Here is a 25,442-nt window from a genome sequence, read left to right as displayed (position 1 = left end):
CTTCAGTTTCTACGTTTACATGTTCCCCACCTCTTTTGATCTGTTCTCTTGGCCATATTTCACTAAATCCCAGTTCTCATCACATCCTTTTCCTTTATAGTTAAACAGCTCCCTTTATAACTAAAACATATTTTATTTTGTATTTTATTATATATATATTATAATAGCATAATGTATATTATTTTAGTAAGACCTATATATGGCTTAAAAACCAAATAGTAACAAAAAATTGTAGTGTTTATCTTCACCTTTTCCCACCCACCAGGCTAAAACACCTGAAGTAGCCAGCTTTGAAACATATTGGCTATTTCTTCGGTTTTTATCTCAATAATGCTAAATAATATGGCTATACTGGCATAGCTTGGAGATACTGTGGGTTCAGTTCCAGACAACTGCAAAACAGCGAATATTATAATAAAGTGAGTCAAACGATTTTTTTTGGTTTCTCAATGCATGTAAAAATTATGTTACACTATAGTCCACTAAGTGTACAGTAACATTATGTCTAAAAAACAATGTACAGGGGCGCCTGGGTGGCTCAGTCGTTAAGCGTCTACTTTCGGCTCAGGTCATGATCCCAGGGTCCTGGGATCGAGCCCCGCATCGGGCTCCCTGCTCCATGGGAAGCCTGCTTCTCCCTCTCCCACTGCTCCTGCTGTGTTCCCTCTCTTGCTGTCTCTCTGTCAAATAAATAAAGTCTTAAAAAAAAAAATAAAAATAAAAAACAATGTACTACCCTTAATTGAAAAATACTTTATTGCTAAAAAATGCTGACCATCGTATCATCTGAGCTTTCAGCGAGTTGTAATCTCTGATCACAGATCACCATAACAAATATAATAATACTAAAAAAATTTGAAATATTGTGAGAATTATCAAAATGTAGCACAGAGACACAAAGTGAGCAAATGCTGTTGGAAAATTGGTGCCAATAGATTTGCTCGATGCAGAGTTGCCACAAATCTTCAATTTGTTAAAAAAAAAAACAAAGTTAACTATCCGGGGTGCCTGGGTGGTTCAGTTAACCAGGTTAAATGTTTGCCTTTGGCTCAGGTCATGATCTCAGGGATGGAGCCCCACGTTGGGCTCCATGCTCAGTGGAGAGCCTGCTTCTCCCTCTCCCTCTGCCTCTCTCCCCGTTCTCTCTCTCCCTCTCTCTTGCCTGCTCTCGCTTGCTCTATCCCAAATAAATAAATAAAATCTTTTAAAAAATGCAACTGTCTATGAAGCTCTATAAAGCAAAGTACAATAAAATAAAATATGCCTATATATTATTTCTTGTGTTATTTCAGATATTATTTGTTGATTGCCCATTTACAGTAGATAAAGATTAAACTCTTTTTCTCTCCACTTTTCTTCTCCATCCTTTTAATATAGTTATAACATATATTTTGGTTAATGATAATGTTTATATTGTGGTTGTGCAAACAGTGTACGCTAAAGAGACAAGTAGTTGTGATTACATCTTTCTTCTATACATTTTTGTCATTTCTAGAGATAATAATTGCTTTTCACCTCCATATTTTAATATATTCCTATCCTTTCCATCAGATCGGTCATGTCTTTTTTTTTTTTTTCACATGTTCCCAAGTAAGTCAGGTTATCCAAAAAAAATTTTTTCTGGAAATCCCCTTCCTAGGGCCTTTTGTTCTGCTTTAGTATGGACTATTTCTACTCCTGATTCCTGGAAGCTTTTAGAATTTCCACTTTATCACTGATACTCTGAAATTTCATGATGATGTGTGGATATTGCATCTATTGTGCTGGACGACTGGTAGACTCCTTCACTTTGTATGTTCTTGTACTTAGGCTTCTAGAAATTTTTATTATTTCTTTTTATAATTTGAGAGCTCTATAAGGACAGTGATTTTTATCTTTCTTATTTCTGTGTCCCTAGTGCCTGAATAATAATAATGCCTGATACATGATAGGCACTTATTATTTGTTGAATGAATTGCTATTTACATTTAAAATAATATAAATAATGTAATACCAGTAAACCCACTAGCCAGGAAAAGTAATAGAACATTAGTGGTACCTTAATGCCCACCCTCCCCATGTGCCCTTTTCTGGTCACATTCCTGTCTGCCTCCACCTAGAGATAGCAGTACTCTGGCTATTGTATTAATAATCCTCTTGGTTTTCTTACAGTTTTATCATCTATATGTATTACAGGTGGTATTATAAACAGCATACTGTTTAGTTTTAAAAAAATTGGAAAGCAAGCACAAATCTAGTTGCATGAGGAATGGGTAATATTGCCCTTGTTAAAGTCTTCCAAGAAAACAGGTTCTGGGTCAAAACTGACTTCACCTTCCCTGAGAATTTAATAAAGCCATTTCTGGGAAAATTAGTGAATGACATCATGAAGTTTGGTATTACTGATGAAAGTCCTATGTCTGTCTAATTTCTTTTTTCTTTTTTTTTTTTAAAGATTTTATTTATTTATTTAAAAGAGAGAATGAGATAGAGAGAGAGAGCATGAGAGGGGGAGGGTCAGAGGGAGAAGCAGACTCCTTGCTGAGCAGGGAGCCCGATGCGGGACTTGATCCCGGGACTCCAGGATCATGACCTGAGCCGAAGGCAGTCGCTTAACCAACTGAGCCACCCAGGTGCCCCTAATTTATTTTTTCTATTGTAGGTAATTTTTTCTATCTGTAAGCTTGTAGGATGCTTTCTTTATTCTTTGAGTTCAGAAATTTGATCAGGGTATGCCTAAGTGTGTCTTAGAATGTAAGCTCCATGAAGACAGGGATTTTTGTCTGTATTGTTCACTGATATATCTTAAGTGCCTAGAAAAGTGCTAGATACATAATAGATCCTTATTAAATGTATTGATTAAATGACTGTATGGAAGCATAAATGGGTGAATGGATAGGTAAATCAGTCTTGTCTGGAATTCAGAGAGCCCTTTCTTTAGCTCAGGGAAATATTCTTCTGTCATTTATTTAATGTGGCCTCTCTTGCCCATGTCTTTTTTCTCCTTTAACTCCCCTATCCACCCACCCGTATTCACATGGTAGGTCCGTTAAGTATCTTGTCCCTCATGGACTCTATTACTTTATAATAATAGTAATTATCATGATTATTATTTCAATGCTTTGGTATAAATCTTGCATTTCATTTTCTAGTCCAGTAACTCATAGCTCATAGTGACCCATTATTTTTCATTTTATTATTTAATTGGAACGTTTTAAAGTTTTGAACTTCCAGAAAATTTTTGATATGTGTGTGCCATACTTGACTTTTCTTAGGTGTTCTTAGTACTCTTTAGTCAGGTTGTCACATATCTTATCCAACAGTTTTGTTTTATTTCTCTTTTACTGCTGAAACATAATTTTGTTTATATGTTTTTTTTTTCCTTGCCCACTTTCATTTATTTATTTTTTTATTATGTTATGTTAGTCACCATACATTACATCATTAGTTTTTGATGTAGTGTTCCATGATTCACTGTTTGCGTATAACACCCAGTGCTCCATGCAGAACGTGCCCTCCTTAATACCCATCACCAGGCTAATCCATCCCCCCACCCCCCATATGTTTGTTTTTATGAATGATCATTTTGTTAGCCCCGATGTAGATTGGAAAAGGTGCATTTGCGTCAGTACCTCTAGAACACCAACTATGTGTAGGTATGAAAAGTGTTCCTATGCAAAAGAGGTCACATATGAATTCTAATCCTCACACTGCTGTATTTCCAGAGAACAGCTGGTATTTCTTCACAACACTGATTGTCCCAGGGTAGAACTGAAAATTTCAGTATTTGGGCCTAGTCACATTGGACACAAATTGTACTCTGAAATGGTGTTCTTTCATTGAGAGCAGACAAACACAGTATTTAAGTTTGTATACAAGGGCTCAAAAGCTAGCATGAAGCTAACTAGCAAAAAGAATGAGAACTAAAATGACTGTTAGATCTAAATTTTTAGAGAACTTGTTGTTAACAAGAGCATCCTATGGTTTTTTACCCTTTAAGAAATGGTTCACATCGATCTTTCTTTAATAAGGCTTCCATACATCTGGATGAATGGCTAAACCCCTTTCTAATATTCCATATAAAACTTTGCTACCACATCCCATGACAGAGCTCTTTTGGTTTTGCCCTCCTAGGACTTAACAGTATGGCCAAGGAAGGTAGATCTGGTTGATGCTCCCCACCATCCTGATTAAGTAGCACCTATTGTACAATAGTAACTCTACTCCTTCGGATTTTGGACTGCCTAATCCAGAGAAATTGGGAGTTTAGGAGTGGTAGACATACAGTTTCCTTGTTTACACCTATTCTTAGTTGCTGCCAAGTGTTTGTCTTAAGTGCTAATCAAAACAAACTTCACTTAGAAACTTCTGTGTTAAAACAATAAAGCCAGTAAAGAATTTTCATGATTTCAATGGTGTGGGAATTTTAAGAGACCAATAAATAACACTTTGTCTTCCCTGCCTAGGTTCAGAACCAATTGAAATACAAATTTAGGACTCTAATAGATGGAAATCAAAATACCATCTTCATTACTGATAAAGATGGCTGGAGAAGGTGGTTTTAGTGTAAACTTCCTAATGGTGGGCCCCAGAATTAGGCAGACTTAACCTAGGCAATTATAACCAATGCTGAAAAACCGAGAGACTCCAGGCCAAAAGTAGGCCCCTTATTGCACGGCAAGGAGCTAGTCAGAATGCATGTTCTCCATAGGCATACAGACCCCTGGGAGAAAAAGCAGAGAGCAAGGGTGTGAGCCATATGTCTCCCAAACATACTAGTCTTATAACTCATTCTCCCGTGGGCAGAAAAGCAGGAGTGCTAGTCTACTTGAAGTTCTTCCACATGGAAATATGAGAAGTAAAGATTAAGTGTTCCCTCTAACACAGCTCAGTGATATATTCAGTATTGCCATTTGCTTGAAGCTGTCTGTCTCTTTAGGACCAAAAATATCACAATTTTGCTGTAACAAGAAAAGCTATAAGGTATTTTGGGAAGACTTTATAGTGCAAATAGCTTAACTGCATAGATCATAATTAAAGACACATCAGTGAAGTATTAAAAACCTCATCTAAATGCTATAACAAAACATGAAGAAATGCTTCTTAAAGGCAAGTATACCAAAAGGAATCCATTCACAACTATTTACCAAGTGAGAACATTAAATATTATATCTTTTGAGCATGATATCTTCCTCTACTTACTAGAGCTTTGAAATGAGGCTTCAGTTGAGAAGTTTCTCTGTATTATCTGGGTTCATGTAGTATGCACATGTTGGGAAAGTGTGTAGGTATGGGTGGGGAGAAGGGAAGGGAGAAAAGAAAATGAGATTTAAGGGGATGGGCACCATGTGTAAAATTGTGGATGATCTGGGCCACGTGTTTGATGCAGAGATGGGGAGAGTATTGAGTGACAGTGGGATAGTGGGAGTGATGAACAAGCAAGGTATGTGTGATAACCATAACATTAGGGACAGTGTGAATAATGGGGGAGAATGGTCTGAAATCGCTGAAAATGAAGGGGGGCAATGTGAATGATAGTGATCGGACAAGATCAGAATATATGTGATACTGGTGGTTATAGACACGATGTATGTCATACTGTGGAAGATGAGAATTGTGCTTGTGTGGTATGGTTGTGTGAGAGAGTGAGGAGGGAGATACAATGGTAAAGGACACAATGAGACAGTGGGATTATTATGTGTAAAAATGTGGATGGGTATTTCAAGTAGTCATAGGAGGATGTAGACAGTGGGTGGAATGGGGAAAGTTTAAGTGATGGTAGAAGATAGATTCATAGTGGAAGTGATAGAGTTAGTGTTTGTGTGTGTGATGGCTGGGGGAAATGAGAAGTGTATCTACTTTGGGGAGCAGATAGATGCGGTTAGTGTGTATGTTAAGGGGGAGTGGAAAAGTGTTATGATAATTTGGAGTGTGGATATCATGAGTGTCTGAGTGGGGTTGTTGAATAAAGCATATGGGAAAATGCAGTTTCAAGTGTCAGTGAGGAACAGGAAAAGTATGCGTGTGACAACAGAAGTGATGTGGGTATTGGTTGTGAGTGTATAATAGGGAGATGGCATGAGCATGTGGGAAAGTTTTGGAAGATGATGAAGGTTTTATAGTGGGGTTGTGGACTGTGTGATAGTGGGTGTGGTGAGACATTGATAATGTAGGGATTGAGTGATTATAGGTGTGGCTGAGTGATGGCAATGGTATGTGTTGATTAGAACTAGTTGTATTTGACAGTGAGAGTTACGGTACTGTATGGACATTGTGTGTATGATAGTACAGGGTAGGACAGTGGATGTGCAGAAATGGGAGTAATAGAGATAGTGTGCATGCTAGTGGGATAGTTTGGAGAATTGGGACAGTGTGTAGAGATCATAAGTCATAAATCATAGTCATTATAAGTCATAGAGGGAGTCATGAGTGAATGAGATAATCTGTTAAAGACTGTGTGAGAGAGAAATTTTTCATGTAACAAATCTGAAAATGAGTTGTTTAAAATGATTAGGAGATATCTTTATCTTATCTAAAATCTAATGAAGTCCGGGATTTCATCAATGCCCTTCACATACATATATTTTTTTTGTTTCATCATCTTTAGCATGTGGCTCCCATCCTTCAGGTGCCTCATGGTTGCAGGATGCCTTATACAACTTTATCCATCATGTCTGTTTCAGGTAGGAAGATAAGGAAGAGGAGAGGGTAAAATATCTTGTCAGTAGAATTAGTCTCCTTTATACGGAGCTTTCCCAAAAATCTTACCCAACAACTTCCACTTAACATCTATAGGACAGAACTGACACATGGCCACCACTATCTGCAAGGGTGTCTGGGTAATGTAAGTTTACAGCTAAGAACGTTGTCACCTATAATAAAAGTCAAGGTTTATTTAGTAAGAAAGAAGGGATGCTAGGTAGGATATAGCCAGGAGAGAAGGAGAATGGTTGCAGGTATGGGAGAGAGGGTATAATTAAAAGATCAAAATCCCAGAGGTAACAGATACAGGTAAGGTTCAACGTACAGCGGTACTATAAGACTGGCATAGTTTGAGATGCTGGAGATATCATGGTAAACAAAAATAGACATGTTTTCTCTGCCCTCACGGAGCTTATTGTCTTGTAATTAGAGACAGACATTAATCACAGACCCAAATATTTGTGAGGTTGACATTGTAATAAGTGTTGTAGAAGCTAAGTGCATGGTTCTGTGAATTGATTTAAAGAGGGTTTGACCTACTCTAGAAGGCCAATGAAGGAGGAAGTGACAATTGAACTGAGACCAGAAGGCAGATTCAGAATTAATTGGTTGAAGGATGGCTGGATGGTTGGGATGGAGGAAGAGTGTTCCCAGAAGAGGAAATGGCATGAACAAAACAATGCTCTATTTATTTTTAAAATGTATTTTATTTTTATTTCATTTAGAATATTTGCTATTGTTATGTCTTCAAGTTCACTAATCTGTTTACTAGTTAATTCCATCCAGTGAATTTTTCATTTCAAATATTATGGTTTTTATTACTAGACATCATTTGCACCTTAATTAAAAATGTCTCATTTCTCTACTTAGCATGACTTTTCTCTAGCTTTTTGCACATAAGGAACACAGTTATAGTACTTTTTTTAGAGAGAGAGAGAGACAGAGAGCTCTTGTGGGGTGGAGGGAGGGGCAGAGGGAGAAGAGAGTATCTTAAGCAGGCTTCACGCCCAGTGTGGAGTCCACTGGAGCCTGAGGTGGGGCTCAGTCTCACCACCCTGAGATCATGACCTGAACTGAAATCAAGAGTCAGACGCTTAAATCAACTGAGCCACCCAGGCGCCCCAATTGTAGTAACTTTTTAAATGAGTTTGTCTTCTAAATACAACATCTATGTAAGTTGTGGGTCAGTTTGGATTGATTGATTTTTTTTCCCTCACATTTTTCTGCTTCCTCGCGTGCCTGGTTTTGTTTTGTTTTCTTTGTTTGTTTTTTGAATGCTAGGCATTATGAATTTTACCTTTTGAACTTTACATTTTGGTAAATTTTTTGCCTTTTGGTGCTAGATATTTTTGTATTATTATATATCTTCTTGATGTTTATTATGAGATGCAGTTATTTGGAAGCAGTTAAATCTTTTTTGAGTCTTGCTTTTAAGATTTTAGGCAGGACCATAGAAGTGTTTTGCATAAAGCTAATTATCCCAGACTCGTGAAGCAAGGCCCATCTGAATACCTCGTGCCTCATGAATTATGAGTTTTTCTGCTCTGGATGGTAGGAACAGGTGGGAACAGGCATGATCCCCAGACTTGTTTGAGCTTTTGACATTTGTGCACTCTAATCTTTTCAGGTGGTTCTTTCCCCAGCTTTGGGTAATTTACTTATATGCATTAACTGATCAGTATTCTGCTGAATACTTTATGACAGTCTTTCAAAATTCTTCAGAATTCTCAAGTGCAGCTCTCTACTTTTTGGTATTCTGTTCTCTGGACTCTAGCCACCTTGTTCTTTCTGATCTCATCTCTGTCACCTCAACGAAAGAAATCCTCTGGGCTCTGACTGTGTTCTCCTTCATTGCACCATGAACTGGAAACTTCCAAATTGTAAAGGCTCACCTTATCCCCCCCCCCCCGCCCCACCCGCCCCACCATCTCTCAGGGATCACTGTTTTTCACTGCCTAATGTCTGATGTCTTAGAAACAATGATTTCATATGTTTGTCCCTTTTTTTTAGTGTTTTTGTCAGGTTGGAGGGTAATTCCAGTCCCTGGCTTGCCTCTTAGGAAGCTATATGGTGGAGACTTGTTAGATAACCCTCTCCTTTTCCTTTTTTCTTTTTCTCTTCCTTTTCCTCTTCCTTTTCTCTCCTTCTCCTCTCTTTTCCTTTGAGCTTGTTGGTTTCCTCAGTACTGCCAAGTATCAGATATAAGTGACAGTTGCACTTCTAAAATTTTTGTTATCAAGATGAGAAGGAAGAGTCTGAACAAAACAAGAAACATATTCTAAGATTTTTGGATCACAGGGGATATGACCACATATTCCAAGGGTAAATCTTCATGACTTCAAACTTAAGAAACTTCTGAGTATAAAGTCAAGCTAAAGGGACAGATTAACTTCCCTTCAAAGGATAGATTTTTAAGGCTTGGGATATATACAGGATTGTATCCAAGACTACAGTAGGTGTTAGAATAATTGTGCTCTAATTTCAGACACTGTCGTACATGAGGATGAACCCATACATAGGACAGGCAGCCCATGGTGTGGGTCACAGGATCTTAGCTTTCTTTATCCAATTTCAATTTCAGAGATCACGGGTCACCAAGAAGGTTATGATGGTGAGAAAACATGTATAAAGAGCGTTAAAGAGCCCTTAGCCAGGCTTCAGATTTTGTTAACATCAGAAAATTCATCAGTAGAGATAAACCCTATGAATGTAGTGATCATGGGTCTTTCAACCAGAGTTCAAATGTTGATTTGGTATAGTTGAATACATGGTGAAGAGAAGCCATAGGAATGCAGTCAGTGTAGAAAAGCCTTTAGGGGTGACTCAAACTTGAGTAATCATCAGAAATTTCAGTCTGGAGAAACTATTAAATATCCAAAATGTGATAAAATACTTCCTTCTGTTTTTACCCCATGCAGGCTCCCCCAATCTCTATAAGTGATTCTTTGGATCCCTCCTCCCATGGCTTTGACAAAGGAGGGAAAACACTCTTTCCCAAGCCAAAGACTTACAACACTGTGAATTCTTCTCTAATTTTTCCTAGTCTCTAAGTACATTTGGTCAGAGAAGGAACAGAATAAGTATCAGTAGGGTGAATAGTCTGCTATTCTGCATAAGTCCTGTAGGAATGTGTTCAGAACTCCTTGGTGGTTCCCTTTAGAATAGGGAAATACTTGGTTTCTTTTTTTTTTTTTTTAGGCCATGTGGCTTTAACTAAAATTCTGAGGCAACTTTAAAAGTCACATTCGATACCCTGCTAAATTCGATACCCTGCTAAATTGTTTTCTTCATGCTGTAATAGAAATCGGCTTCTGTCATTGTTTAAACATCAGAATAATTTAGATTTGTATAATTTCCTACTAAGAACAAAGTCTTCATAGGTAAATTACTTATTTTAGGTGCTAAGTATGCATTTCTGAATTACTTTCCATAAAAATGAATATTTACTTGGCGTTTGAATGGTTAAGGACAGCCCTAGTATTTTTTTTTTTTAAATGGAGGAAATGACTGTGGAAAAGAAAGTAATAGTTTGCATGTTTCCTGTATCAAGAATTCATGAACAAAATTAAGAGGCAAGCCACAAGCCAAAAAAATGTATTTATAACAAATATGGTAGAAATAAAGTTAATATCCTTAATGTTTAAAGAACTCTTACAGAAGTAGAAATGACTAAAAAAACACTGAGAAGTGTGTTTCCCTTCATTAATCATAAAGTAAATACAATTTAAATCAATTAAATATTTTATCTATCAAACCAGAAAAGATATTTTTAAAGCAAATACTGAATATGATCAAGGGACATGAGAACTCTTCTACATTACTAGTGTCGATAAAACTTTCTGGAAAGCATTTGGGTATTGAATAACAGCCTTAAAATAGTTCATACCCCTTTGACCTAGTAATTCCATTTCTAATAATATACCCTAAGGAAATAATTGGAGATAGGCACAGAGCTTTGGAGGAAGAATCACCACAATGATAATCTAATGAACAAAAATGAATGGAAACAGCACCTTTGTTAATTAGTTGAGTAGGTACATTTATATAATGGGATATTATATAATTATAAAGAAGTTTACAAAGGCTTTTTAGTATCTTGGAAAATGTTTTAATATCAGAATAATTGTTATGTAACATTAGGTTCTAAAAACAGTCTCAGATGCAGTATATTATCATTGTGCATGTTGGGGGGGTTGTGCAATGTTGGAGATGGTAGGGACCATTTTTCCAGTGTTTTTCAGATCATCCTTGTTTCATAAAATGAAATCAGAAAATGCCATAAGCTGAAGTATGTGATGACTTAAGTCCAGCTCTGTATCTTTTATAGTTTTTAATGCTTTATGATTCTCAAATTAGGTGGTTTTTAAGTTTTATATTGATGCTGAACATGAGGACACCTATGGAGCTAAATCATATCCCAGGTATCTAAGAACAGTCAGATATACCTGTGAATTTTCCAATGCAGATGACAGAGGGTCTCTAAGTCACAAGATACCAAAAGCCCATATGGTAAGATTATCTGATGAGATATCAAACACCCTCAAACTGCATGGAGGTTTTACTTGCAGGCTTCCTGTCTCTTCTGATAACCTCTTCTGATAACCTTCTCCTTATTAATGTTAATTGTTGTGGTGACGGGAGTGAGGAATTAATTGGAAGGGAATAGGGAATTGGTCATTGTGAAGGAAGATGTAACCTATTTAAGTTTATGCCAAGATCATTTGATATAATCTTGAGATGTCACTTTGCCTGCTCTCATGCTGCAAATTGGCATCAGAAAGCTCCATAAAGTATCTCAAAATTGTGCAAGTCTAACTGGACTCAGTTTTGTTTACATTTGACTGAGATCCAGTAGTCCTTGAAAAGAGGTAATACACGTGTTTTTGCTCATCATTGTTTCCCCAGCACTTATCACAATACATAGCATCTAGTAGGCATACTTAAATTTCTTTTAAAATTCTTACACAGATAGAAATAAAGGAGGTAAAATCAAGTTAGCTTCCATCCAAAAACATGGAAGGATTTAAGAATTCTGTAGTGCTCATTTTGAGGCACCATAATATTTTTTTAATTTTTTAGTTTTTTAATTCCAGTATAGTTGACGTACAGTATAATATTAGTTTCAGGTGTACAATATAATGATTCAACAATTGTATACATTACTCAGTGTTCGTCATGATAAGTGTGCTCTTTAATCCTCGTCACCTATTTCACCCATTCCCCCCACCCAACTCCCCTGTGGTAACCATCAGTTTGCTCTCTGTAGTTGAGTCTATTTCTTGGTTTGTGTCTCTCTCTTTTTTCCCTTTACTTACTGGTTTTGTTTCTTAAATTGCACATAGGAGTGAATTCATATGGTATTACCTTCCTCTGACTGACTTATTTTGCTTAGTATTATGCTCTCTAGCTCCATTCATTCTTTGTTATGGCTGAATAATATTCCACCGTATATATACACCACATCTTCTTTATCCATTCATCTATCAGTGGGCACTTGGGCTGCTTCCATAAGTTGGCTACTGTAAATAGTGCTACAATAAGCATAGGGTTGCATATATCCCTTTGAATTAGTGTTTTTGTATTTTTGGGGTAGATACCCAGTAGGAAGCATCCTAATGTTTTATGTTTGGGTCTCAATGTATAGTACCTATGTAGAAGTTTCAGGAAGGACCCATTATTTCATATGATTATTCTATCATTCACTCCACTATGATTTTGGTTTTATTATTTCTTCTTGCATATCTGTTAAATTATGATTTGTATATTATTTATATTATGCAGTGAACTTTCCATCTAAAATAATATTTTACCTTAAAGTACTATGTCTGATATTAACATATCATTTGTTTATTGTGTGCCATAACTTATTCCGTCCTTTTATTTTTATCCTGGATATATGTTTATGTTTGAAATGTTTTTCTTATGTATTGCATGCAATAATGGAGAAATGTTTTGCATAAATTTCCTTTGATTAAAGCATCCTAAAATATCTATAATTGCGGTTTTGATTTCCTCTTTGAAGGAAAGCTTCATTTATTCCCTCTCCAATGCTCCTGTCTTTATGTAGTTCCAAGATTCTGCCCTATATTGTTTTCCTCCTGCTCCAAGAAAATCTTTTAACATTTCTTGTAGGATAGATCTGCTGGTGATGAATTCCTTCAGTTTTTGTTTGAGAAAGTATTTCTCCTTCACTTTTAAAGGATACTTTGCTAGATGTAGAAATGTAGGTCAGTGGGTTTTTTTCTTTAACGTTTTAAATATTTCACTCCACTCTCTTCTTGCTTGCGTTGTTTCTGATGAGAAGCCTTCAGTAGTTCTTATCCATGTTCCATTGTAAGTAAGATACTTTTTTCTTCTAGCTTCTTTCAGGATTTTCTCTTTGTCTTTGGTCTTCTGCAGTTTGAAAATTCTGTGCCTCAGTGTAAATCTTTTGGTATTTACCTGTTTGATGTTCTTTGAGCTTCCTGGATCTGTGATTTGTTGTCTTCATTAATTTTGGAAAATTCTTAGCCATTATTATTTGCAATATTTCTTCTCCTTCATTCTTCTCCCTCTGTGTTCCAGTTATGCATATGTTGCATCTTTTGAAATTATCTCATAGTTCTTAAATATTCTGGTTTTTTAAAATTATTTTTCCTATTTACCTTTCAGTTCGGGAAGTATCTCTTAATCCACCTTCCAGCTTTCCTCAGCTGTGTCCAATCTACTAATGAGTCCACCAAAGGCATTCTTCATTTGTTACGATTTTTTTCTAGCATTTCCTTTTGATTTTTTCTTAGAATTACCATCACTTTGCTTACTTTACCCATATCTAAGATTCTTGCATGTTGTTTGCTTTTTTCATTAGATCCTTTAATGTATTAATTACAGTGTGTTGAATTCCCTGTCTGATAAGTCCAAGTCCATAAGACTCTTTCATATTTAAGTCTTATGCTTCCTTTGTCTCTTCAGACTTTTTCTTCTTGCTTTTTGGTGTGCCTTCAATTTTTTTGTTGAAAGCTAGACATGATGAATTAGGTAATAGGAAGTGAGATAGATTGGTCTCTAGTGTGAAGACACAGGTTAACCTTGCCAAGAGCGGGCTTTGTTTAAAGTTTCCTTTAGTATTAGGTGTGAGAGCCTCCATATTCTTCTAGCATCCTTGATTTTGTTTCCTCTTTTGACTTTGGGCTTCCTTAAGTCCTCTTCCTTAGAGAGTCTGTCTTGCAGTTCATTCAGTTATAACCCATTGTTAATATACTGGAGCCCTGTTGCTGTGGTGGTATGGTATGAGAGAAAAGGGAGTGTTTTGTAATATTCCAGTTAAATGTCTGAGTTTTAGTGAGCCTGTGACCTTTACAGGTATTTCTTCTTGTGTAGTCCCCCTCTCTGTGCCCCTACCTTAGATGAGATAGGAAAGCTAGAGAGTTTGGAATGAGAAGGATGTCCTTCCTCCATGGCTTTGGAACAAGGCTCTGGTAGTCTTTCCTCCTGGAGAGTAGGCCTCTGTTGTGGAGAAGGCTCTGGGCATATTTCATAAGGATATTCACAAGGATTCTTCCCCTCTTCCTGCCAGGGCCACAAGGGTGTCTTTCTTGGATCTGCACTCTGAGAACCTGGTGAGATTCCTGGAAGTAAAGCCCATGAAAGTGTGCCTCCCCCCAAGACTACCACTCCCGGGAGTTTCTCACTTTCACTCTAGTCCACACTCAGCCTCCAGCAACTTGTCAAAATTATCAGTTAAGTGTTCCTGCAAGTTTATAGCTTTAGTGGCTTCTGTTTCAGGTAAGTATATTTCATTTGTGATTCTGGATTTGCCTATTCCTCAAGATTTCAGGATGGTGGTTTGTTCTGAAACCTCATTTCTCTGTCGGGCCCAAGAAAAGTCATTGATTTTTAGTTTGTTTAGCCTTCTGTTGTTTTTAGCACTTCTTTTCAAGGTGTACCTCCAGCTTCACATTGATTGTGTTGAGAAGAAAAGCAGACAAGAAGCAAAGAGTTGGTAGATATTGTGGGTTCCTGGAGAAACCTAAGCCCTGTATTTCAGGGATGGGAAGAAACCCCAGGTTGGTTTGTGAGATCCTCTAACAATGTGGCCTTGTGCCTCACTTCCTGGGTAAGGCCAGGAGAGATGAAGACTACAAAAATAGAAATGGTTGTGTGGTGTCTATAGGGATTTTGAGCTTTAGGCCTCCTCACATAGTTTCTCTCAGCTCAGGGTATCATGGGAGTATAACAATATATTAGGCAAAGACAGCCTCACAGAGATGAACAGACCCCATCATATGATAGGAGCCACAGAATATTTCCCATGTATATGAGTGGTATATGACACCCTCAGAGAGAGTCAGACCCCAAGAGGGGTTTGTAGTAAAGAATGAGGTTCAAGTCAACAGCTACTTGGTGAGCCAGATATCACATGAGTGTCAGTGTGGATATGGGATACTCAACAGAACCCATTCTGATGTTTTGACACTAAGGTCTATAACTTAGACACAACCCCAAAGAAGGGGGTAAGGAGAACTCTATACTGCTGGAGATTGAGTTTCAACCACTCAATCGATTGGGAAGTTGACATAGAATTTATAAAATGAGTTGCAGAGAAAAAGTAAACTTACATTTCCTGCATACCTGAATTTGTCAGATAATATCCATACCTGATGAACAACCAGCAGCATAAAGTATGTGATAAATGATGAGTATTGCAAACAAATTTATCTATTCAAAATGTGGGGCACATGGTTCTTACTAGTTGAAAACCACAGTGGTCTTACCTCAAGGCAGGAGTGACATCATGTGAGAAATCACCTCCGGCACTTTGCTGGGTACCAAATACAAAGGAAACTGGGTATTTGAGGAGAAAAAAAGAGGAGCTTCTTATATTCAACATTCTTCTCTCTGCAGAATGAAATCTGCCATTTGTGAGGTGTGATTCCACATCATTTCTTCTTCTTCTTGTCCCTGTCCCTCTTACTTCAAACACTTCTCTTTTCTCCCTTATTATTTCCTCTACTGCTTTCTTCCTCATTTCTTCCTTCTCCTTTTTTATTTTCCTTTCATCTACTTATTAATCTCTAACTCCTCCCATCCCCCCTCATACTCTTCTGTACTACATCTCTTCTTCCTTGTGCGTTCTGGTTCCTTATTCTCTTTCTTACTGCTTTTTCTGTTTCGACTTAATATATGTTCTTTCTCCACTCTTATTTCTCCTTATCTTAATTATTCCATTTACTTGCAACTATTTTCATTCATCCTTTCTCTGATCCCTGTTTTCTTCTTTCTTCTTTCCTTCTTCCATCTATTCCTCTTCCCCCCTTTTCAATTTTTCTTTCTCCAGTTCTCCCTCTTCATGCTCCCTTCTAACAATAAGATGACAAAATAGAATGCAATTAAGGTGTACTTATAATGGTAGACTCAACGGGAATAGGTGATGGATTAGATTTGTGAGTAAGGCAGAGGAAATATTATGAATAAATAAAATAGGAAGGGAAACCACTAAATATGATTTTTAAAACTACTTGTAAGAAAGCAACAAACATTCTAAATGTTGAAATGGTAAAGTCATTTCAGGAAAAAGAAAAGGATGTTACTTATTGGGATTATTACCCAAAATTGTTCTTGATGTTTTAGCAAATCATCTAAAACAACAAAATAAGTGCTGTATGTATTGTAAAATAAGAGATCAAATTATTTTTCTTATAGTATGACTGTACATTAGAAATTCCAATCATTGTACATTTTTTAAAAGCATCAGAATTGAGGACTTTTGCTTCCAGCAGGAAGGAGTAAATGGTGTAGATATACTTTACCCTATTGATCCCTGGGCATTGTATATAAACCAAACATGAGAAGACCTTGAAAGTTAGAGATAAGATGGCACACCTTCTAGGGAATTTGGATCCCAAGGAATGACATGGTGGTGAGTTCCTTGGGTTTTCTTTTGGCCTCATATATCCCAGACCAGATGCTGGAGAAGCTTGCAAACTGGAAACACCAAAGGACATAGACCAAAAAATAAAAAGCCCCAACATAACTCTGTTCTTTCCATATCTAAAAGACAAAGACAGCATAGCAAGACAGAAAAATTTTTTTAGACAGTAACTGCCCTACTCTAGCTAAATGCCAGAGGGGAGACTGCGTCCCTACGCCTACCAGCAAAAGCCAACTAGAGACCCTATACTTCCACGCTTGCCAGGCTGTAATGAGGTCTTTAATCTCCGGACAGAGTGTCAGGGAAGGGCAAATGGGGAGTGGGAATAGCCCAGTCCCACAATATCAGAAACCACGTGGGGAGCCTGGATCTCCATCCCTAAAGATGATAATGAAATGCACCTCCCCCTAACCAATGAAGTCATGTCAAAAGAAGGCATAGTGGACAAATGGGATTTTTATCACCACCCAGCACTAAAAATGATACACATTTACCATGTAATTAGGTACCCAGGTCCCTCCCAGTCAGGCTGATACCAGTAAAACCTTAATATGGAGCTGGAACTCTCACTTAGCCCTCAATAAAAAGGAGCCCCTCTCTCTCAGGTGTCAGTGGAGGCCGAATGGGAATGTGGACTCACCCACATGTGATAAAACAGAAGATTTAAGTAAGATTCAGATCCTCATAACATACTATGCAAAATATCTAGGATTCAGTTGAAAATGACTAGTTATATCAAGAACTATGATAATTACAACTTGGATGAGAAAAGACAGTCAACAGACACCAACACCAAGATGACACAGATATTAGAATCATCTAACAAGGATTTTTAAATAGACATCATAAACATGTTTCAAGAACAGTTGTGAGCATTCTTAGAACAAATGGAAAGGGGCGCCTGGGTGGCTCAGATGGTTAAGCATCTGCCTTCTGCTCAGGTCATGATCCCAGGGTCCTGGGATCGAGCCCTGCATTGGGCTCCCTGCTTGGCTGGAAGCCTGCTTCTCCTTCTCCCTCTACTCTTCCCCCTGCTTGTGCTCTCTCGCTCTCTGTAAAATAAATAAAATGTTTAAAAAAAAAAAGAACAAATGGAAAAATAGAAAGTCTCAACAAAGAAACAGAAAATCTTCCAAAGAGGGGTACCTAGGTGGCTCAGTCAGTTAAGCGTCTGCCTTCGGCTCAGGTCATGATCCCAGGATCCTGGGATTGAGTCCCGCATTGGGCTCCCTGCTCAGCAGGGAGACTGCTTGTCCCTCTCTGCCCTGCTCGTGCTCTCTTTCTGAGTCTTTCTCTTTCTCAAATAAATAAAATCTTTTTTTAAAAAAAGAAAATCTCCCAAAGAAATAGAAGATATAAAGAAGAATCAAAAAGAAATTTAAGAACTGAAAAAATCTAATAAATCAACTTTAAAAAAACCTCAATAGATGACTTCAACAGGAAAATAATATGACAGAAGAATAAATCCGTGAACTCTTAAGATGGAACAATAGAAATTACCCAATCAGACCAACAGAGAAAAAAAAAATAGAGTGAAAAACATAAACAGAGCCTCAGGCCCTTGTTGGACTATTACAAAAGATTTAACATAGGTGTTGTCATAGTCACAGAACAAGAGAGAAAGAAGGGCTAGAAAAGTAGCTGAAAATTCCCCAAATTTGGAAAAAAAGCAAAATCCCATAGAGTCAGGAAGCTGAGTAAACTCCAAAAAGGATGCAGCCAAATAAATTCATACCAAGGTGCATCATTTGCAAACTTGTGAAAGCTAAAGACAGAAATTAAAAATCTTGAAAGCCACCAGAGAGAGAAATGGTACTTTACCTGTAGGAGACACCAAATCGATGACAGCAGATACCTCATTCAAAACCATGGAGGCCACAGTATTTTTCAGGTCCTCTGAGAATGAAACTGTCAACCCAGAATTATATACCGAATAAAAATATCCTTTAGTAATATATAGAGGAAATTGAGACATTTTCAAAAGAAGGAAAACTGGGGCGCCTGAGTGGCTCAGTCGTTAAGCGTCTGCCTTCAGCTTAGGTCATGATCCCAGGGTCCTGGGATCGAGCCCTGCATCGGGCTCCCTGCTCAGCGGGTAGCCTGCTTCTCCCTCTCCCACTCCCCCTGCTTGTGTTCCTTCTCTCGCTGTCTCTTTCTCTGTCAGGTAAATAAATAAAATCTTAAAAAAAAAAAAAAAAAGGAAAACTAAGAGAATTTGTTACCAGCCTTCTTATCCTAAAAGAATGGCTAGAGGCAGTTCTTGAAAAAGAAAGGAAATGATAAAAGAAAGGGTCTTGGATCATCAGTAAGGAAGAAAGGACAACAAAAAGAATAAAATATGGGTAAACATAATAGACCGTCCTTTTCCTCTTGAGTTCTTTAAATTATGCTTGAAGATTGAAGCCAGAATTAGAACACTGTCTAGTTCTCAATGTATGAAGAGATATTTAAGATAATTGTATATATATAAATTTAATATATAAATTATAAATGTAGTATAAATGATGGTAAAAGCATGTAAACAGAGGTAAGGTTTCTATACTTCACTAAACTAGCAAAATGTTACATGAGTGGTGTTTTGATCTTAGACTTCTCAGCCTCCAGAACTGTAAGAAATAAATTTTATAAATATATATATATATGCATTTAGGCACCCAGATCTCTCCCAGTCAGGCCAGTATCAGTAAAACCTTAAAATATATGTGTGTTGGGATACCTGGGTGGCACAGTCAGTTAAGCGTCTGCCTTCGGCTCAGGTCATGATCCCAGGGTCCTGGGATTGAGTCCCACATTGGGCTCCTTGCTCGGCGGGGAGCCTGCTTCTCCCTCTGCCTGCTGGTCTCCCTGCTTGTGCTCTCTCTCTCTCTCTCAATCTCTCTCTCTCTGACAAATAAATAAAATCTTTATAAAATAAAAATAAAATACGTGTGTGTATACACACATATATTTATGATATATATAATGTGATACCTATAACAATCACTATAAAAGTCTATTTAAAGTTATATGCTCAAAAACATAGGTAAAATAGACTTTGTCTTAGTCCATTTGGGCTGTTATAATGAAATACCACAGACTAGGTAGCTTACAAACAACAGAAATTTATTTATCACAGTTCTGGAGGCTGAGAAGCCTAAGATCAGGGCACCAGCATGGTTACATTTGGTGAGGTCTCTATTCATAGCCCTCTTTTCATGGCCTCTTCTTGCTGTGTCCTCACATGGTGGAAGGGATTAAAAATATTTCTGGAGCCTCTGAGGCACTAATCCCTTTCATGAGAACTCTACCCTCACAACCTAACCCAAGGCCCACCTCCTAATATTATCATCTGTGGGGAGGTTAGAATTTCAACATATGAATTTTAGAGGGATACAAACAGAATAGCAGAATTCTACAAAAAAATTTAGTTCATTGGAAGGCAAGAAACAAGAGAAATGAAAAAGAGAAAAAGAAACCAATTAGAAAATGGGCAAAAGACATGAAGAAACATTTAGTACATGTTAAAAATGTTCAACATCATTAGACATTAGGGAAATGCAAATTAGAACCACAATGAGTTATTAGTTCACATTTATGAGAGTGGCTAAAAATATACAACAGGTTGCTGGCAAGGATTTGGAGAAAATGGATCACTCACACATTGCTGGTGGGAGTGTAAAATGATACAACCACTCTGGGAAAGTTTGGCAGTTTCTTATACAACTAACATGTTCTTATTATACTACCCAGCAATTGCAGTCCTGAGCATTTATCCCAGAGAAATGAGAACTTATGTTCACAGAAAAAAAAATTGTACACAAATGTTTATAGTAGCTTTATTCCATAATAGCCCCAAACTGGAAACTACCCAGATGTCCTTCAGTGGGTGAATTGTTAAACCAACTGTGGCACATCTATATCATGGAATAGTACTCAGCAATAAAAAGGAACAAACCATTAATACATAACAATTTGGGTGTATCTCAAAGGTATTATGCTGAGTGAAAAAAAAAGTCACAGTGCGACCTCTTGTATGATTCCAATTTTATAACCTTTTGAATTGTTGAAATTATAAAGTTGGAGAACACATTAATGGCTGCTAAGGGTTAGGGATAGTGGAGGGAAGGACGATGAATGTGAATATAAAGGGGTAGTATAGGGAAATCTGAGGATGGTATAATTCTGTATATTGGTTGCTGTGGTGATCACTATAGAAACCTCCACATGTGATAGAACTATATGCATATATCATACCAATGTCAATTTCTTGGTTTTGATATTGTATTATAGTTTCATAACTGCCCATTGGGGGAAGTGGCTGAAGGGGTACATAGGACCTCTCTGTACTATCTTTGCAATTTCCTGTGTATCTATAATTATTTCAAAATAATTTAAAAGTAGAATTAATAATAATTTGTTTTTTCAAAAATCATGCCATAAGTATTAGCTGGTTAGCTACCATTACTGCCACCACTGAACACTGGATAGTAGATGATGCCCTTAGCCCTGCTACCAGTGCTGCTCCTAGAAACTGGATTGTAGTACAAGAATTGAGTCCACAGGTGTGTGCGGTCTATAAACCTGTGATTTCCAAAAAATGTCTGTACATTCCAAAGATAGGCCTGGCTCTTAACAAGCTCCTGCGGGATAATCTCCAAGCCCTTGGAATATCCTGCCTGATTAGAGTTGTCTTTTTGTTCACTTGGAACTTTGGGCCGTACTAGGTAGTTTATGTTAACAGTATGATTTATAGTGGGCCTTGGCCCTTTTGGTAGTATATATTACATATATAGTGGGCCTGTGGCCTTGTGGCACCTCTGCACAGGCTAGAGGCTGAGTAACTAAGGTCAGCCACACAAGTGTCCGATGCCTACCTGACTGACCCCCAGTAAAATCAGCTCAGGCAAACTTCCCAGGTTGCCATATATCTTGCTGGGAGATTTAAGCACTGGCCATACAACTCCCCTGAGAGAAGACAACCCGAAGTGTATGCCCGGTTTCTCCTGGAGTCTTTCCTGTGCACCTTTTAGCTTGGCTGATTTAAAATCAGTACGCTTTTACTGTAATAAACAATAGCCATGAGTGTAACACCTTTTCTGAGTTCAGTGAGTCCTTCTAGTGAATCATTGAACCTCAGGGTAGTTTTCAGGACCCTGCCACACTGGTAAATCCTAGATCACATTCTCTTGGCTGCTAAGGGAATGTGAAAAAGTGAATATCTGGCCTTTATAAAGGCTTTTGCAGTTTGAACTGTTATGTAATATAGAGTATATACACAGTATTCCCTTACTAAAATGTGAAAAAAAAATAATTGAAATATATCTAGCCCTAAGGGTTTTCAATAAGCATCTGTAGGACTGTATAAAGAAGTCCTAAAAATAAGACAAAGAGACAACACAAGATAAAAGACTTGCCCAATTACTTTACAAAAGAAATCTAATAGGTCCATCAATATAAGAATGTGTGTTTGACTACTTACATCAGAAATGTAAATTAAAACCACAGGAGATACCAATAAAATACACATCACATTGACAAAAGGTTGGAAAAGTTTTTATATTACCAAGCACTGTAGAGTATGTCAGTCTTATTCCTGGGCATCTAGTGTGACAGGAATGAAAAACATTAAGCATAAAATACAAGGATATATGTACAAGTATTTTATTGCAGTGTTGTTTGTATATATGTGCTCCCCAACAGCTTGAAACTAGAATGACCATCAGTGGAGAAATGATTGACTACATTGCAGTACATCCCTATCGTGGAATATTATACAGCAATGTAGAAGAATGAGTCAGAGGTAGATTAGTGTTAACTAAAATAAATCCGATGCATTAAAGTGTATATGATCTTAATTTTTGTAAAATAGTAAAAAATAAGATGACTTTTTAAACATGGAAAGATATAAAAATGGTTGTTAAAATGCATGTTTGGCAGATGAGGGTTGAGGTGGAAGGAGTGGGAGGCAGTAAGCAAAAGAATGCAGTTTAAAATATGGCATATATATAATCCCATTTATGTAAGCATATATATGCACGAAGTGTTACATGAAAAGGTAGCATCCAAATCTTATTGGCAGTTATCTCAGGGTAGTGTGGTGCCATTTGGAGTGATGTTTACTTAATTTCTAAAATATTTAATGTTTAAATTTTTATTTTTTATTTTCATTTTTAAAAGATTTTATTTATTTAGAGTGTGTGTGAGTGGGGCAAGGGGCAGAGGGAGAGGAAGAGAATCTCAAACAGATTCCACGCTGAGCATAGAGCCCGACGTGGGGAAAATCTCACAACCCTGAGATCATGACCTGAGCTGAAATAAGAGTCAGATGTACAACCCGACTGAGCCTCCCAGGCGCCCCAATGTTTAAATTTTTCATGACAAATATGCATTGTTTGTATAAGGAAAAGTAATTGAACTCATCACAGGAAGGAAAAAAGAAAGAATACCTCTCAGGTTTCTTGCTTGAGCAACAGGGTGGATGGTGTGATTCATTCATTGAGCATATAAAATATGCCAGGTACCATTGTAGGTACAGGGTATACAGCAATGAATAAAACAAAAATCCATCTCCCTAAAAGGCTTTTTATTCTAAGGGGGAGAGAGTGGCATGACTAAAGGAGAAACACAGTGTTGTTGAGGAAGAGGATATATACAAAGGAATCAGTTTGCGACCTGTTAAATTTGGAGATATTGAGGAATATCCAGTTGCAGAAGTGAGGCAGGCAGTTGGATTATGGATCTAGAATTCATAGGCCAAACCAAGACTGGAGATACAGATACAGAAGCAGATAGCATATAAAATGGTGTTTCAGACCTCCTTTCCTGAGTCTGATCACGTCCCACTGCAGACACTTTACAGAGGAAGTGCTGAGGAAAAACAGGCAGCTGACAGGGGAGGTTGCTATGCAACAGATGAGGAAAGTCATCCAGCCAGGCAGAATTGATGTTGGCCCTTGGGGACCAAATGCTGCCATCCTTCCTAGCATTAGCTTTCTTTCATATGCAGACTCCTGGCAGGAGCTGATGCCAGAACAAATGTGAAATGTACCAAGGTCTGCCTTGTATTTTTGGAAAGTATCAGTTCAATTTGAGTCATTTCACATCTGTATATGATTTTCTGTCTGAGTCTCCAGTCATCTGGAAGCATAGCAGCATGTGTGTCCTTGGGTCGGACTCCAGTCAGTGCTATTTGTGCTTCCCATTTTGTATGTTGAGAATCTGGCTCAGAGAAGTGGAATGACCTGAGCCAGCTCACACAGCTCGGTAGAATGGCCCAGCAATTCGTCCCAGGAATTGAGGCCCAAGCCCTGGAAGGAACCAGGGTAAACATTTACACTGAATCCAGGCTTGCCATGGTTCAGGGACACAAGTGCCTGATTGTCCTGGCTGCTCAAGCAGGCACCAGGAAGGCCTCAGGGGCAGCGGTGTTTGTGCCACTCACAGGGAGCGAACTGACTGGGAGCATGGAGTGGACCCCTAGGAACAATTCCCACACCTGGAGGGACCCACACAGAGTGGGTGGGTCCTAGGGGTCTTTATCTGTGTTCTCCTAAATGCAGAGCATGAGCTTAAGTCTCAGCACAAACCTTGCTTGTTTGGGACAGGTGTTGACAGGGCAGGAGAGGTGTATGTGTGGGATCTGTCGCTCAAAACTGAAGAGGGGAGGGTGCCTCAGTTCCCAGGCCAGCACTAGTGGAACATGGGTTTTGGAGTCAAGACCCGAGGCCCACATTTTGCATTTTCTGTTTACTGGCTCTGTGGCCTTGTCTAGTTCATGCAGCGTGTCTGTGCTTCAGCTTTATGACCTGTAAAATGGGGATGCTGACATCCACCTCCCAAGGCTGCCATGAGAGAAAGACAAGCCCCAGCACAGGTTGCGCTGTGATGTTCAAGCTGTTCCCTTCCCTCCCTTCCTCACCTGCACGCAAAATATGCGCGTGGCTGGAGCTGCACAAAGGGCAAGAAAGAAGCTAATGTTTATGAGTCTGGGATCTGTTGAGGGGGATCATACAGATTCTTGTGGCAGGTGCAGACTTTTTCTACCTCCAAGTGTTTTCTCTCTGGCCATTCCTTTTCCTGGGTCCCAAAGTGGGGGGGGGGGGGGGGGCTTAGCAGGAGCCTAAGCACTTGTTGCAGTTAGAGACCCCACGGACACCTTAATAGTGACCTAAGTGGTGCTAGGCAGGGGGGTGGAGATGCTTGCCGACCGGACAGGAGGGGCCACAAGAGGGGAGGGATAGAACAGAGACGCATTGCGGAAAAGGTAGGGGGCCGGTGTGTGGGGCAAGGGGTGGGACCTAAAGGCACAGCGCATCTGTTTGGGGGAGGGGATATTGATGAAGGAGGTGGGACTGTGGTATACTGTCGACCTGGTTGGTGGTGGGATGGTGTGTTGGCAAAGGGGCGGGATTGCCTCCCACTGCACATGCGCACCATGGTGTTCGGGACGAAGCTTTTGTTGGGGAAGCGGGCGGGACTTTTATTTGGTCGGTCAGTTCTTGCGCATGCGCACAACTATCTGAGGCGGTGGGTGGTATATTAGGCGGAGAGGCGGGGTCGTCCTAGCTGCCGCGCTGGCATTTTCTCCTGGACAAGGAGAGGGTGCGGCTGCAGAGAGCCGAGCACTGCAATCCCGATCCTCTGAGTCGTGAAGAAGGGAGGCAACGAGGGGGTTGGGGTTGGGGCCTGAGGCAAGGTGAGAATTAGCCCCCAGACAGGGCATCTGCCCCCTGGTGCGGGCCCCCCATTTTTCATTTCGATCCCTTTACCCCGGATTCTGATCCCCCTTCCACTCCCCAAACCCCCATTCACACCCCTCACCCGATCCTCCCTTACTCAGAACCCCTGTTCGTTCTCCGAACCCCTCCCATCG

At 38.7% G+C, this 25,442-nt stretch overlaps 1 protein-coding gene across 7 annotated transcripts in view; it reads left to right on the top strand.

Moving 5' to 3' along the window:
• Positions 1–25,442, top strand: part of MAGED1 (MAGE family member D1) — a 64,706-nt gene that overhangs the window by 32,625 nt on the left and 6,639 nt on the right. For 3 of the 7 annotated variants that reach the window (XM_032399222.1, XM_032399224.1, XM_032399223.1), the window contains exon 2: positions 14,237–14,445. The exons of 3 other annotated variants lie outside the window; for them this stretch is intronic. In XM_032399222.1, coding sequence (XP_032255113.1) covers positions 14,304–14,445 — 142 coding nt within the window. In that variant the 5' untranslated portion in view covers positions 14,237–14,303. Of the gene's footprint in view, positions 1–14,236; positions 14,446–24,998; positions 25,266–25,442 lie in introns of those variants that run through there. One more of the 7 variants, XM_032399227.1, reaches the window with a different exon arrangement.

Source organism: Phoca vitulina, unplaced genomic scaffold (genome assembly GCF_004348235.1).
Source record: "Phoca vitulina isolate PV1807 unplaced genomic scaffold, GSC_HSeal_1.0 scaffold142, whole genome shotgun sequence".
Classification (NCBI taxonomy): Eukaryota; Metazoa; Chordata; class Mammalia; order Carnivora; family Phocidae; genus Phoca; species Phoca vitulina.
This window is presented reverse-complemented; position numbering and strand designations above follow the sequence as displayed.